Source organism: Temnothorax nylanderi, unplaced genomic scaffold (assembly GCF_030848795.1).
Source record: "Temnothorax nylanderi isolate EJ_2023f unplaced genomic scaffold, tnyl_v1.0 TNYL_tig0813_pilon, whole genome shotgun sequence".
NCBI classification, from domain to species: domain Eukaryota; kingdom Metazoa; phylum Arthropoda; class Insecta; order Hymenoptera; family Formicidae; genus Temnothorax; species Temnothorax nylanderi.
This window is the reverse complement of record NW_027249875.1, coordinates 48035-64572: the sequence shown is the minus strand read 5'-3', so window position 1 is coordinate 64572 and position 16538 is coordinate 48035. Positions and strand designations below refer to the sequence as shown.

Here is a 16538-nt window from a genome sequence, read left to right as displayed (position 1 = left end):
CCTGGGACACTAGACATCGAATCACGTACGATTACACCTGGACACCGAAAACTATGAAAGCGCACTATCTGGATCCCGGTCATCGGCCAACCTGGGACACGTGGATATCGAATTCAAGGTTAATACACGTAGACACCGAAAACTACGGAGCGCACTATGTGGAACTCGTCATCGGCAACCTGGGACACCTAGACATCGGAATTCAACGTTCGTACGATTACACCTGGACACCGAAAACAATGAAGCGCACTATCTGGATCCTGTCATCGGCAACCTGGGACACGTGGACATCAAATTCAAAGTATTAATACACGTAGACACCGAAAACTACGGAGCGCACTATGTGGACCTCGTCATCGGCAACCTGGGACACTAGACATCAAATTCAACGTATTATTACACCTGGACACCGAAAACTATGAAGCGCACTATCTGGACCTCGTCATCGGCAAACCTGGGATACCTAGACGTCGAATTCAAGCTTGATTCATAAGAATCGACTTAAAAATCCACTAGCGGCAATTTCTGCAAGCGTAGTAGAGAACCTTCTTTTCCGGCAGCGGTGGTAATACGATGTAAGGATACGAAATCTCTCCAGATAAACATGAAGCAATTGACTCAATATGTATTATATACCTAATACCTAATTTACCTAAATAGAAATCTTCCTCCTGACCGATAAGTCTATCGACCTTATTTAATTTGCCTACTAGATCGATCGAAATACGCGCGCGATATCGAAACTGGCGATACCTGCGCCGCCAGCGTCGAAAAAGTGAAAGTGACATTTTCTGATATATATATGTTATATTGATTGAGAGACGACGACGTATCTCCGTATCTTAAAAATAAATTTTCACATTTGGACTTTGCGTCGCAATATCTCCGCTCGTAGGGCACGTAGCGGAAAATATTATAGGAGATACCCCCCCAAAGTCGACCCCAAGCTATCGATCAAGCCTACTTAGAACTTGATCCGTTCACTCGTTATCGAGATCTCAACATCTTGGGTACTCGCAACCCGTCGCGTCGCGTAAAAGAGTCACGGTCGGTCTCGCTCCGCGTGTACTTGGCACGAGACACTACCGTGTCTCTTCAATTTTTGTGAGAAGTGTATAATTTACTTTAACTTAAATATTTTTAATTTTTATATAAATAGTAATTTTTTATAACTAATTACTAATTTGCTAATTCAATAAAAATTTAATTTGTTGTTATTGCTAATTTCGTGAATAATTAAAAAATAAAAATAGAAATTTTTGCAGATCCTTGCTTAACACTACAAAATAGGTGATATCAGTACAAAATTACCTTTTTCAAAAAAGGTAAAAAAAGGCGCCAAGTACACGCAATGTATTTTGTAAATTCAAAAATCCAACCTAAGTGGTAGCTTTATTTCTCCTTCACAAAATAAATAGTACTCAATAAATTAAGTTTTCCTTAGGTGCGGCGTATATACCGGAGTTACCCTAAATGCATTCCACATATTTATTTGCTTTATTTCACGCGAACTAAACACAAGTTTGTGTTTGAAAACACATGGGCTTTCTCCTGACCCGCCGCCTGCCCCGCTACGTGACGGCAACCAACCTGGTTAAGGGGTAACGCCACTCTAGAGTCCCAAAAAAAAGCCAATTTTTGATAATTTTTTTCAGAAATACAATAATCATAAATAAAAATCGGTTTAATTCTATTTTTTATCTATATATTAAAGTATAAAAAAAAATTTTATTAATTCTTTATTGACAAAATGGCGGCGCCAGAGCCATTGATCCAAAGTGCCAAGTCGTCCAACGGGCGGAATCGAAGCTCCTATAATTTCTGAGCTGGAACAAAAATTCAAAGATTTTTGAAAAATATATAAGATTTTCTATAGAAGTACACATGGATTTTGCGATAAGTTGAACAAAACTTTTTTTATAAACAATTTTGTGCAAAATTTTTTTAGCGAAAAATGAAACATTTTTTTCCAACATGCACCATTCTTACAAAAAATGATATTTCGCAATTCCCATGTGTACTTCTATAGAAAATCTTATATATTTTTCAAAAATCTTTGAATTTTTGTTCCAGCTTAGAAATTATAGGAGCTTCGATTCCGCCCGTTGGACGACTTCCGCAAAAAGACACTTTGGATCAATGGCTCTGGCGCCGCCATTTTGTCAATAAAAAATTAATAAAAAAATTTTTTATACTTTAATATATAGATAATAAATAGAATTAGACCGATTTTCATTTATAATTATATGTATTTCTGAAAAAAATTATCAAAAATTGGCTTTTTTTCGGACTCTAGAATGGCGTTACCCCTTTAAAAATCACGACAAAATCATCTTTTCACTGATAATATGAAATAAATCAAATACGCGCGATGATAAAGGTCCTACGTATTTCTCATTTACTCACATATTTGGGCCGCAACATGTATTATTAAAAGTGCGAAGGCAAAAATAGCAGCAAACATATTTTAAACCAAAGTGATTCCTTTTGCGAGAAGTAACACTTCCTAGAATTTAAATATTACACAACAGTCTTAACAGATGTACGACGAACGTATATCAAGACAGATTTATGCAACTGATCAAGCTTATATGCACGTACATATTCTCTTTGATTTAATAATCGGTGTCTCTCTTTCTTTCTTCTTGTCTCTATATATAGCAATGATTTACACAAAAGAACATGGTCATATGTCAATTGCGTATTATATACAATTACATCTTCTTTCATAGGAAATAAAAATAAGCTTTTCATCATCATCATCATCATTCATCATCTCATCTCATCTCATCCATATCTAATCATATCTAAAAAAAAGGCATGTAAAGTCGATACTCGAATCTATCGAAGTTTATTTTTGTCGCTTTTCCGCGATGCCGATTGATTCTCTTGCTGCGGCCTGCGCTTACTTCATGAGTAGCTGTCATCGTATATTTTGACAGTTGTGTGTAATGTTAAAACTAAATAGCGCGCGTCTGTGATGTCTAGTTAATTAGAAACATAATTAACACATGCAATTTCCACTCATAAAAAAGCAGTGTGTATGTAAATATTCTATTTAAATAAAAATTTAAGTATTAATAAAAGCAACTATATTCAATCAATTTTGTGAATACGCAATTTTATTTAAAAAATATACAATTTTAGAAGTACAGCATTACTAAAAAAAAATTGCCGAATTATATTTAGTGAAAGATTAAATCTATATATTTCTTTAAAAAAATTTTTGTATATAAAAAAGCAGAAAAGTAATTCCATAAAGTTAAATTTTTCTTAAATTCTTCATGTATCTGATCTGTATTTATAATCTATCTTTATCAAACAATATTACAACAAATAAGATTTATTAAAGGTATTTTTGTATAATTTTTCTCTTTATACGAAAATCTTTATATCATCTAAGATAGTGTATCAATAATAAAATAAGACAAACGATTTGTTTTCTAAATTTCTGTAAAATTTGCAAGATCGAATACCAAAATTGAAACATTTTTTGCAATTATTATATGCAACAAATGTAGGCATATGTAAGATTTCCTTGAAATATGATGTCGCGACTGTATATTTTTAAAACGTTCGAAGTTTATCAATCTGCGACGATTGATAAAGCAAAAACTAGCGCTTCTTGTTGCTCTTTTTAACTAACTATTTGTGCTGCGACGCAATTCTCTCTTTACTGAATAAATACTCAATGCAAAAACTATTAATTTATCATTTCAGCACAAAAAGTGCAGAATTTTGCATTTAGAATTAAAAGAAGAACTTTGTATCGTTGTTTAATATTCTTCTACGATATTTTATGTCAGTTAAAGTTTCGCTTGTCCTATCAATACATTTAATTTTAATAAATAAAAACAGCTCTTTTAACATGCCTTATTTAATTTATTTTTATTTTAGCATTATAAGAAAAACCACATAATTGAATATGTTAGATTTAGTATAATATTAAAAATGTACATTTTTAATGCAGATTATTGAAACAAGTCGATTAATCTTAATCATTCTCGTCTTAAATTTATTGTGTCGCAGATCATTTATAGCTAATGGTTGTAGATATTACTAAAACAAATAAATTAACAGCAATTTATAAAATATCAAATCTATTTAAACTTTTTATTAAAATTTTTATCGTGGATATGATACAAATTTATAGTTTTAGCTCTTTCACTATAATGTGCATGCATGCGTATGAATATGCACGTAACAGATTGGCATTTTAATTATATATTTACTTGTCAACAATTTTGTAATTATTGTATTAAATAAACCATATAAAAAATACTTGCAAGTTTACATCTAAAATAATATTAAAACAGAAAAACGTTATTATTCATTTAAATGTTTTGTTATCATATAAATCATTATTTTGCACAATTCTACATTGTTAAGAGTGCCGTCAGTTATTAAAATATTATAACAAATTTTGTTTTAATTATTTTTTAAATAAATCACAAAATACAAATAAAATATTGTACAAACAAACTACTTAATCATGTGACAATAGATTTCAAAATTTTGGACAATTTATGTTCGATCAGGAAAAAACTCTTCGTAAATAAAGTTACGGATTTTATACATATGCCATTATCATATAACATCGATAAACATTAAAGAATTTGTTTTTTATTCACCATTAAGGTAAACGTCCCAATAGCGGACCATTTAAGACGCCTGGAAAATTGAAATTAAATTTTTATATATATTAACAAATCTTATTTATAAGCGGATACGACGAAACGAAAGCTTGGATTCTCTAGTTTCTAGAAACCATCCAATAATTAGTTCCATCGGTAATAGTTGATTTGATTTTTTCGGAAAATGCGAGAAAAGGAAATGTCCCAGTACCCGGCCATTAGTTTTTGGTTATGTCCCGATACCCGGCCACTCAATGTGTCCCAGTACCCGGCCATCAGTTTTTGGTTATGTCCCGATACCCGGCCACTCGATGTCCCTATTACCAACCAGTCGCAGATGAAAGCAGAGACAACTTTTTTTAGAGGTTACGTTCAAGACTTTTCCAATGTAAACAATCTGCTGACTACATAATAGCAATAACGAACTCGTTCGACGAAGTCAAATTTGTAAAATGTTAGATATCATACTTACTGCGAATAATCGCCTCAGTTTAGCGTAATTTTAAACACACTTTAAGCACACTAGTAAACAATGCCGCGCGTAAATGCTGATCGTTCGTGTTCATTTCCATCAAGGTTATGGCCGCTGAGTTCGTTGCGTCCGGCAATTGGGACATCACCCGATCGCCTGGTTGTATCAGTATCCAGCCACTTGGTTTGCTATTGGTACACCATACGGTTGAAACGTCCGAGTATCCGACCATGCAAATTAACAATTTATCGGCAATTCTAACTAAATTTCGACCCTAGATTTGCATTCTCTACATCTTCCTTAATATAAAAAGCTATAACTTGTTCAATATATATAAAAAATGAAGGCGACATAGTTACAATTGAACTTCGTCAATTCTTAACAAACTGGCTTACAGATGCTCTTCATTTCCCGGGGCAGCGCGTGCACTCTCAAGAAACTCGAAAAAATTACTACAAAGAGCGCAAGGATTATTTTAACCGTTGTCCTATGCATAGATTATAAATCGTAGAACTCAATTAAGTGGTTATTTATTTGTTTTTATCGAAAAATCTCTTAATTAGGTGGAATATTCCCCTTAGTGTTGGGAACTGGGACATAGTTGGCTATTGGGACGTTTACTTTAATTAGGAGATATCCTATTGCTATTTTCCATAATTCGTTAACATCTACATTCAAAAATGCAAACATTTTAAAAAGAAAATAGACGAACAATAGATGCATTAAAGGTTATTGTTATATGATCCAAAAAAAGAAGAAAAAAGAACACATAGGAGATTTCGATTTTTACAGAGTGTTTGTATTATGGCATAAATCCCGCACGCTAAAAATGCCATATATCCTAAACAAGTGGGATATACAAGATATCAAGCTAAACAAAGAATACAAGAGCTATGCACTTGTATTTTGCTGTATTCCATCCTTTACTATCCTTTTACACTTATGTATCATAAAATAATCATTAAACCTTTTACACTCTTTACAGTAATCATTTTACGTAGGTCGTAATATATGATTTCGCTACTTACTACATTGAAAAATCGATTTAACTCACGACGGTTTTGTTAATATTAACAGTAAAGAACTGAAATTACAACACAATACTAATATGGCATAAAGGCACATAACAGAATAATTACGAGCAAATACCTTTATTCCTTCTATTTTTTCTAACTTCTGCGGCGTAAATCCCCGCGCAGCGTAAATACCGGAGTTACCCTAAACTAAACGTTTTAATTTTGCTTTTCCAGCCGCAATACCTTTTACATTGTACAAGTGCACTTAATTCTTGTAAATATATTTTTTCTTTTAAAACTTTAAATACACCTTTCATAGTAGCCAATTCATTGTCAGTAAAAACTGAGTTTAGTTATCTTTAATAGTTCTCAAGTTATTTTAAGAAAGGCTTAGAGTATTTCACAATACTTGCATTTCCTTTATATATTGTACATACACGCGTCAGCGTATACATACATGTATATGTACGTTTATAGATATTTACATTTCTAGAACAGATTTCTAGAACAGATTTCTAGAACGGTTGGTATAAAATCAATCAAGGAATATATGAGCATAAAGAAAAAATTTTCTTTAGTTTTAAATATTTTTTATTATGTTTATTTAAAAAATTTTTCGTAAATTAAAGTGCAATTAGAGAGTACAATTTCTTGCACCACTTTATATAGGAGAGACCGGGGCGAAGTTGTCACTATTTTTTCGGTGCCGATTTTTAACAACAAAACAAATAATTTTAATAAAATGTGGTGTACCGTTGTAAAGAATAAACCCTTGGCTACAAAATTTATAAGGGCATTTTTGGTCCATGTCGCTTTGTTCAATCGGTATAGAATAAAAACGACAAAGGTGCAAAAATTGAAATGTCAAAATTGCCGGGGCAGAATCGTTACATTCCCGCGCCCCGGGGCGGAGTCGTCACTCCATTCTCGGATTGGATTTTAAATAAAAATACATAATTCCGATCATGAAAAAATGATAGGATGCATTTTATTAATTATTTTTTAATAGAAAAATGGAAACATTTATTAATTAAAAACACGATGGCGGAAAATAATTACGAGAAAAGCGCACGCACTTGTGTGCCCTACGCTCGCACGAAATGCACTGTTTCTTGTCACCTCTGTTCTCAGTCATCTCTGAGCACACACAGCACATATTATCCAAGTTTTCGTCGGAATCCGACCACTGCTGCTTCCTTAACTTTGATTTTCGCCCGAAGCCTCCATGACATCGTACAGCCACGTCATCCAAGTGTGCTATTTTATTCTTCTTTTATTATTTGTCTTCAGCCAGTCGTTCAATGTAGTTCTTGAGACTCCAAATTGTTTTGCGGCTACTTTTGTGTCTTAATTTTATCTTTTTTCACCGCAAGAACTGCCTTCCTGAATTGCTCCTTGTCGACGGGTGTCATTTTGCGATGGTACGTACGTGCGTACCATTTTCTTGCAATTGAGAAATACAAAGTAACACGATAGTAAATATCATTTTCTTAAATTGAACTATTGTTGAACTATCCGTATAAGTAAATATTACTTAGTATAAATCTGTGTTAGCAATTAATGACAATTATTATACAATGTCTGTTTCCATTATCTATGGGCAATTATGTTTGCATCGTCGATTTTAACCCTAGCTAGCCACACTTATTTTCGAGTCCTTAATTCGTCACACTCCGGTCCGTGAGATCGCTCGACTTTGTTGCAATGTCATTTTTATTCCAATTAATATATTTTTAAGCTTGTACTGCAGAAATTGGAAATACAGACTCTAAATGAGATGTTTATGATAATATCAGATCAAGAAAATGATTTAAAATTTAGAAAATTACGTTATTATGTAAAAACTAGAAAACCGAAAAACGTTCAGCGGTCCACTGGACCGGAGTGTGACGAGCTAGGGTTAAAACTTTGTAAAAAAAACTCATTTTTCGATTAATCTTTAAACAAATTATAGAGTACACAAAACGATGTTATGATAATGCGTATTAAAATTTTAATTTAATTTATTCGGGGAAAAGTTCCTCATAAGTAAAGTGTTTAACTATGCCATTGGCAATCGAAATAATTTGTTTGGAGATTGCCTCTTCTAATGCCGGTTTAAAATTATTTATAACATCTTCTTGATTCTGGCCTATAAAGTTATGAATAATTTTCTGCAATTGATTAAATTGTTCTCCGCCCACGCCATACTGAGCTTTGTATTTTTTCATGTCGAGGTTTAACTTCATCTTTGCCAAGTACGTATACCTCTTGCCATTTCTGGTAACTATGTTGAAATCCAAATATACTTTTGCTCCTATGTTATCTACAAGAACACACAGATTGGTAATTTAAATAAAACTATATATCAGATGTATCTTTTGTGTTAAAATAAATTTCTAAACGTTTACTTTATTTTAAAAAGTCGACTATTTTTTACGTACCTACAGTAATGTAAAGGGGTCCTTTATGTACAATAGGTACCAGTAAGTGTATATTGAACTCATAAGTGGTGTTTACTCGGATCTGGTCGAATACGAGGTCAAGATCGAAGTGGAGATTTTCAATATCTGCACGAAAATAGCTTACGTTGAAGTCGCAGAGACCTGTTAATTGCATGTTTTTGGTATATAATTTAATGTCGGGCATTTCGGAAATGACTAATTTATTAATAACAAATGGATCATTCGATGGAACACCCAATTCCGGTATTCCTTTGCATATTTTATACTTCAAATTGTTCACGTTGTTTAGGATGCATTGCTCGATATTCGGGTCTCTACGGCCGCACACATGAATAAAGGAGGCTGTAATGTAAATATTTACATCATTTTATTTAAGTAAACATTCTTAGACGAAATTATCAGTGGTATAAGTATAAATAAAGGAAAAAGATAAAATATACTTCAAAATAATGTGCATCTGTGACGTAATTAAAATTTTTAATTTTTGTTTAGATAACATTAATAGTTTATATAACATTAATAGCTTTGCAATACCGTCTTTCAGACACGGTAACCGTATCTGAATTGTTCAGATACAGAGTGAATGTATCTGAACAATTTAGATAACGTTTACCGTATCTGAAAGACGGTATTGCAAAAACTCCCTAATATCAAATAGCGTTAATATCAAATGTAGCGTCAATATTAAATCTTTTTAAAAATTTAATATACCTTTTTTTAACAGCGTTAGGAAAGAGAGGGAGAGAGAGAGAGATTACGGAATTATATTCTAATATTTAAACTTGTATACAATAAATGTTAAATAAATGTTCTACGACGATATTTAGGAATCTCTTGTTATTATATTTATTTGATTACTAATTGTGCAACTTTCTCTCATAAACCATTATTTCATATACATTTCTCCCTTACTTCTTACTCTCGCTTTCCGTAATTTTTTTCTTTTTTTCTTTTTTTCCTTTTTGTCTTCTCTCTCTCTCTCTCTCTCTCTCTCTCTCTCTCTCTCTCTCTCTCTCTCTCTCTCTCTCTCTCTCTCTCTCTCTCTCTCTCTCTCTCTCTCTCTCTCTCTCTCTCTCTCTCTCTCTCTCTCTTTCCCTCCCCACCCCTCTCTCTTTCCTAACGCTGTTAAAAAAAAGTATATCTTGATACAAAACATGCAGTTTGCATTGTCAGTGTGTTATACATTATAATTATTGTCATTGTTCACTGCAACTACTTACAGTTGTTTAAATCTGTCGTTTTACATTAAGATCAATTACCTAATTCGACAAATGTTTTATTAATTATTCGAATTTTTTAGTTGCAGATCAAGAGTATTCCAGTTTAAAAATCACAACAATCTTCTTTTCACGGTCATATAAAATGAATTATATGCGTACGATGATGAAGATCCTAAATACGTATTTCTCATTTACTCACGTATTTCAGCCACAGCATGTATTATTAGAAGTGCAAAGGCAAAAATAGCAGCAAACATGTTTTAAACCAAAGTGATTCTTTTTGCGAAGTAACACTTTCTAGAATTGTAATATTACACAACAGTCTTAACAGATGTACGACGAACGTATATCAAGACAGATCTATGCAACTGATCAAGCTTATATGCACGTACATATCCTCTTTGCATTGATTTAATAATCGGTGTCTCTCTTTCTTTCTTTGTCTCTAAGGCAATGATTTACACAAAAGATCATGGCCATATGTCAATTGCGTACAATAACATCTTCTTTCAAAGGAAATAAAAATAAGCTTTTTATTAATTAAAAACATAATTAACACATGCAATATCCAATTATAAAAAAGTCGTGTATAAGTAAAAGTCGTATAAGTAAATATTCTATTTAAAATTTAAGGGGTTAGGCCACCTTGAAACTTTCAAAAAATCAAATTTATTTTTTTTTTACTTAAAACATTCTTTAGGATGTCAAAACTAATGTACAATTGGTCCTAATGCGAAAAAAATTTGTTTTTATTAAAAAAATATTGTTACATAAAACTTTAAATGCGTTTTTCTCAAAATGCATTTTTCAAATTGGCGAGCAGTAGAACTCGAACAATTTTTGACCGATTTATTTGAAATTTTAACAGCATCTTTAAAACTAAATTAACTAAAGAAGTACATACAGATTTTACGATTCATTAACAATTTTTTGAGTTATAGAGAATTTTATACAGAATTTTTTATCTAAAAATAAAATTTTTTGTTTAAATGCTCACCATTTCTTCAAAAATCCATATTTTGAAAAATCCATATGTATTCTCTAGCAAATTTCATGTAAATTATGAAAATTTTTTTGTTCTGCCCTACGATCAAATGGTGACCATTTCTACTGCTCGCCGTGAAGTGGGTCAAATCAAACAAATGCTGCTTTAGAGCCATCATTTTGGAAAAAATATTAACTTTAAAACATTTTTTATATACTTCGAAATATGCATAATAAAGTGTATAGGGGAGACCGGGGCAAACTCGACACAATTTTTTAAAAGGCAATTTTCAACAATTAATTAAAATTTTCAAGCAAATTTAATGGTGTTCACATTTAAAGAGTGTTCCTTCAGGTACAAAATTGCTTAAGGAAGTTTTGCTGTACATTGCTTAGTTTTGTCCCCAGAAAAGGAAAAGTGACGCGAAGACAAATTTTCAAATTGAAAATTGCCGGGCAAACTCGACACTTTGCCTGATCGACACAATTCGATCTGGATATGGCTGCATGACAAGCATCGTTTGTTATTGGGAGCCGATGAAACGGCGTGATGTCGACTTTGCCCCGAACCTCGTTTTTTACTTTTGTCACTCCAAAACAATAAAAATTTTGAAAATATGCAAAAACTATTATCGGATTCGTAGAGCATCAAATTTCCCATTAAAATCACTTACATATAGGTTCGCAAGAGTAAAGCTCGATGAAAGAGTAGAAATTTTCGAGAGATCAAAAAAATTACATTTCATCATCAAAAACGCTTATGTCGCGCTAAAAATTATACCATAACTCAGAATGTCACTAAATTCCGTTGATAATACTGGCACATAAAGACGCATTTACAGTAGGAAAGGCAAGTTTCTAAGATAGATTTAAATTGGCAAAAAGCCTAGTGTTATAGCACGCCGTTTTACTTTTTAATGGCATCAATAATATTCTACACAATATAAAAGTTTCCAAAAATAATTGTCTTAAGAAAAATAGCGATTCTTACTAATGATTTTAAATTATGTCAAACATAATAAAAATTGGATGAATTAAAATTATGTCGGGACATAAAAATAATTCCGAATTTTTATTATGTTCCGACATCATTGTAATTCATCCAATTAAAATTATATCGGAACATAATAAAAATTGTACGGCAAGCCGTTTTACTTTTTAATAGCATAATAAATATTCCATTCAATACAAAAGATCAAAAAATAATAGTCTTAAGAAAAATCACAATTCTTATTAATGAATTAAAATTATGTCAAAACATCATAAAAATTCGGAATTATTTTTACGTGTCGACATAATTTTAATTTATCCAATTTTTATGATGTCGCGACATAATTTTAATTCATCGAATTAAAATTTGATATACATAATAAAAATTGGATGGCACACCGTTTTACTTTTCAATAGCATAAATAATATTCTACACAATATAAAAGTTTCAAAAAATAATTGTCTTGAGAAAAATAGCGATTCTTACTAATGAATTAAATTTATGTCAAACATAATAAAAATTGGATAAATTAAAATTATGTCAGGACATAATAAAAATTCGGAATTATTTTTATGTCCCGACATAATTTTAATTTCACGAATTAAAATTATGTCTGGACATCATAAAAATTAGATGAATTAAAATTATGTCGAGACATCATAAAAATTGGATGAATTAAAATTATGTCGAGACATCATAAAAATTGAATAAATTGAAATTATGTCGAGACATCATAAAAATTGTATGAATTAAAATTATGTCGAGACATCATAAAAATTCGGAATTATTTTTACGTATCGACATAATTTTAATTCATTCAATTTTTATGATGTCTCGACATAATTTTAATTCATACAATTTTTATGATGTCTCGACATAATTTTAATTCATACAATTTTTATGATGTCTCGACATAATTTTAATTTATTCAATTTTTATGATGTCGACATAATTTTAATTCATACAATTTTTATGATGTCCCGACATAATTTTAATTCCGGAGCTGGTGATTTTTATCCCACAATATTGGCAGCACTGGGTAAGTAGCGCCAACAGTTCTTACAGCTTGAATTCGATGTCTACGTGTCCCAGGTCGCCGATGACGAGGTCCAGATAGTGCGCTCCGAAGTTTTCGGTGTTTAGGTGTATTAATAACTTTGAATCCGAATCTAGGATACGTAGATATCGAATTCGAGGAATTGTTCTAACAACTAAACACCGGAAACTACGGAGCGCACTGCCTAGGTTTCGTCATCGACCTAGAATACATAGATATTAAAAAAAAACTCATAATCTATCTTTATTGCTTATCCCCGCAGGGTTTGCAAGTCGTTTTTATAAGGAACGTTACCCAAACCTTTACACTTTCTACTCTTTCTCCTCTCACTTTAACCCTTTGGACCAACGGCTTAACGTCTCTTTCCGAAAGACGGAGCCCAGTTTGCTCCGCACAAGAGCCTATCTTGCATGGAGGGGCGCAGCTTCGGAAAAACATTCCATGCTTACATGGCTCTAGTGGACTCGAACTTGGTTCCTCAAATTACGAGTCTGGAGCTCTAACACTAGACTACACTGCCGCCCTGAATACATAGATATTATATATAAAAATATTTAATTAAAATAAAATAAATAAATTTTTTTTGTAAAAAAACTTGGCGCTGCTTTTTGACTCCCGTTGCATACTTCCCTAAATTGCTTTTTTATTCAATCAAAAATTTTGTGCTTTATTAAATTCAATCAAAATTTTAATACTTTATTAAATTTCAAGGTCTAGCAGCGCCAAGTTTTTTTACAAGAAAAATTTATTTATTTTATTTTAATTAAATATTTTTATTTTGTACTGTTATCTCTTTAATTCTTTGTGATTAAAATAATTCTTTGTAATATTATAATTTTGTTAAATATAATGTACATAAAGTTAAAAATATATATATCTACGTCTTATAATCGCAATCGTAAGCTTGTATTCACATGATATAATAAAAGTGCCGTTAGATTTGTTTCTGATTAATTAAAAGGCACCATTAATTAAAAACTTACAATTAGAGTTAAATATATATAATTTTCCTATATCTATGTATTCCAGGTCGATGACGGAACCTAGGCAGTGCGCTCCGTAGTTTCCGGTGTCTAGTTGTTAGAACAATTCCTCGAATTCGATATCTACGTGTCCTAGATTCGGATTCAAAGTTATTAATACACCTAGACACCGAAAGCTACGGAGCGCACTATCTGGACCTCGTCATCGGCAACCTGGAACACGTAGACATCAAATTCAAGGTATTAATACACCTAGACACCGAAAACTACAGAGCGCATTATCTGGACGTCGTCATCGGCAACCTGGGACACGTAGACATCGAATTCAAAGTATTAATACACCTAGACACCGAAAACTACGGAGCGCACTATCTGGATCTCGTCGTCGGCAACCTGGGACACGTAGACATCGAATTCAAAGTATTAATACACCTAGACACCAAAAACTACGAAGCGCATTATCTGGACGTCGTCATCGGCAACCTGGGACACGTAGCCATCGAATTCAAGGTATTAATACACCTAGACACCGAAAACTACGGAGCGCATTATCTGGACGTCGTCATCGGCGACCTGGGACACGTAGACATCGAATTCAAAGTATTAATACACCTAGAAACCGAAAACTACGGAGCGCACTATCTGGACCTCGTCGTCGGCAACCTGGGACACGTAGACATCGAATTCAAAGTATTAATACACCTAGACACCGAAAACTACGGAGCGCACTATCTGGACCTCGTCGTCGGCGACCTGGGACACGTAGACATCGAATTCAAGCTGTAAGAACTGTTGGCGCTACTTACCCAGTGCTGCCAATATTGTGGGATGAAAATCACCAACTCCGGAATTAAAATTATGTCGCGACATCATAAAAATTGAATGAATTAAAATTATGTCGAAACATCATAAAAATTGTATGAATTAAAATTATGTCGACATCATAAAAATTGAATGAATTAAAATTATGTCGAGATATCATAAAAATTGAATAAATTAAAATTATGTCGAGACATCATAAAAATTGTATGAATTAAAATTATGTCGCAACATCATAAAAATTTTATGAATTAAAATTATGTCGAGACATCATAAAAATTGGATGAATTAAAATTATGTCGAGACATCATAAAAATTCGGAATTATTTTTACGTATCGACATAATTTTAATTCATTCAATTTTTATGATATCGACATAATTTTAATTCATACAATTTTTATGATGTCTCGACATAATTTTAATTCATCCAATTTTTATTATGTTCGACATAATTTAAAATCATTAGTAAGAATCGCCATTTTTCTTAAAACAATTATTTTTTGAAACTTTTATATTGTGTAGAATATTATTTATGCTATTAAAAAGTAAAACGGCGTTCCATATAGTGTCCAGTTTGCCCCGGTGTCGAGTTTCCCCCGGTCTCCCCTACATTGGATTTTGTAGTTACTTTATTGTTTCTCCAAAAAAAATTCCTAACAATGACGCGATTTTTGAAGATTCAAGGTGGCCTAACCCCTTAAGTATTAATAATCAATTTTGCGAATACGCAATTTTATAAAAAAAAATACAATTTTAGAAGTACAGCACTACTACAGTATTACTAAAAAAAAAATTGCAGAATTATATTTAGTGAAAGATTGAATCTATATTTTTCTTTAAAAAAATTTTTTTATATATAAAGAAAAAGCAGAAAAGTAATTCCATAAAGTTAAATTTTTCTTACATTTTTCATGTACCTATACATGATCTGTATTTATAATTGTTAACATCTTAATGCTATTTCTATGTACGGCGACACGCGGTCGAGATCGTGATGACATCTACACTCAAGCCGATTTAGTCTATGGCTCATCTAGTTCGCTCGTCAGTCCAATTAATGGTCGCCTCCCGCGCAGTACCGTGTATCTGTCGTCGCTAACGAATAAAGAGCATCGCTTACGTTTGTCAAATAACCGTGTCCCGTTCAGTTCCTACTGCCCTATCGATAACAGGTTATGGGCCCAGTCTATCGGAATTAGAATTGAACTGTAAAAAACACACCGAGCCGTACGATTACTAGGTTATATAACGCGTCGCGCCGTTTTAGTGGAAACCAAGCAAAATGAGTGCGACAAGCCTGAGAATCGAGACTCTCAACAAAGAAAACTACGACACGTGGAAGATGCAAATTGAAGCACTGCTGATCAAGAACGATGCGTGGGAATATGTAAACGGTCAAAAACCGCGTCCAACCGGCGACGCCGCGACGGCCACCGCCCTACTGGCATGGAATAGTGCGGACAGTAAAGCTAAATCGGATCTAATTTTGTCGATTCACCCTTCCGAGTTGAAACAAGTTAAAGGATGCGCAACATCTCGCGAAGTGTGGTTAAAGCTGGAAACAATATATCAGTCAAAAGGGCCAGCTCGCAAAGCTACCCTACTGAAACAGCTTTTACTTCAACGGATGGAAGACGGCGACGACGTACGCGAACACGTGCGGAAATTCTTTGACGCCATCGACAAGTTAGCGGAAATGGACGTTGATATAAACGCGGATTTGCAAGCGATTATGCTTCTGTACAGTTTACCACCCTGTTATGAAAACTTTAGGTGCGCAATCGAGTCTCGCGACGATTTACCGTCACCGGAAACGCTTCGTGTGAAAGTTATCGAGGAAAGTGACGCAAGGAAAAATGACATTCGTGGAACGACTCAAAACGCGATGTTCGCAAATAAGCGCCGGAATCAAAAGAA

At 32.9% G+C, this 16538-nt stretch overlaps 1 protein-coding gene and 1 long non-coding RNA gene across 2 annotated transcripts; both read right to left on the bottom strand.

Annotated features, from left to right (window-relative positions):
• Window positions 1-1669: 1669 nt before the first annotated feature.
• LOC139785488 (uncharacterized) lies at window positions 1670-2606 on the bottom strand. Its single transcript, XR_011721961.1, has 2 exons — window positions 2407-2606; window positions 1670-1826 (listed from the first exon to the last, which is right to left on the bottom strand). It is a non-coding gene; the product is annotated as an uncharacterized lncRNA (long non-coding RNA).
• A 4473-nt stretch (window positions 2607-7079) lies between these two features.
• On the bottom strand, window positions 7080-10164 carry LOC139785485 (circadian clock-controlled protein daywake-like). Its single transcript, XM_071724639.1, has 3 exons — window positions 9986-10164; window positions 8546-8908; window positions 7080-8427 (listed from the first exon to the last, which is right to left on the bottom strand). Exons 1-3 carry the CDS (start codon window positions 10041-10043, stop codon window positions 8126-8128), a joined length of 723 nt encoding a protein of 240 aa, XP_071580740.1. The 5' UTR covers window positions 10044-10164; the 3' UTR covers window positions 7080-8125.
• Between the last annotated feature and the right edge of the window lie 6374 nt (window positions 10165-16538).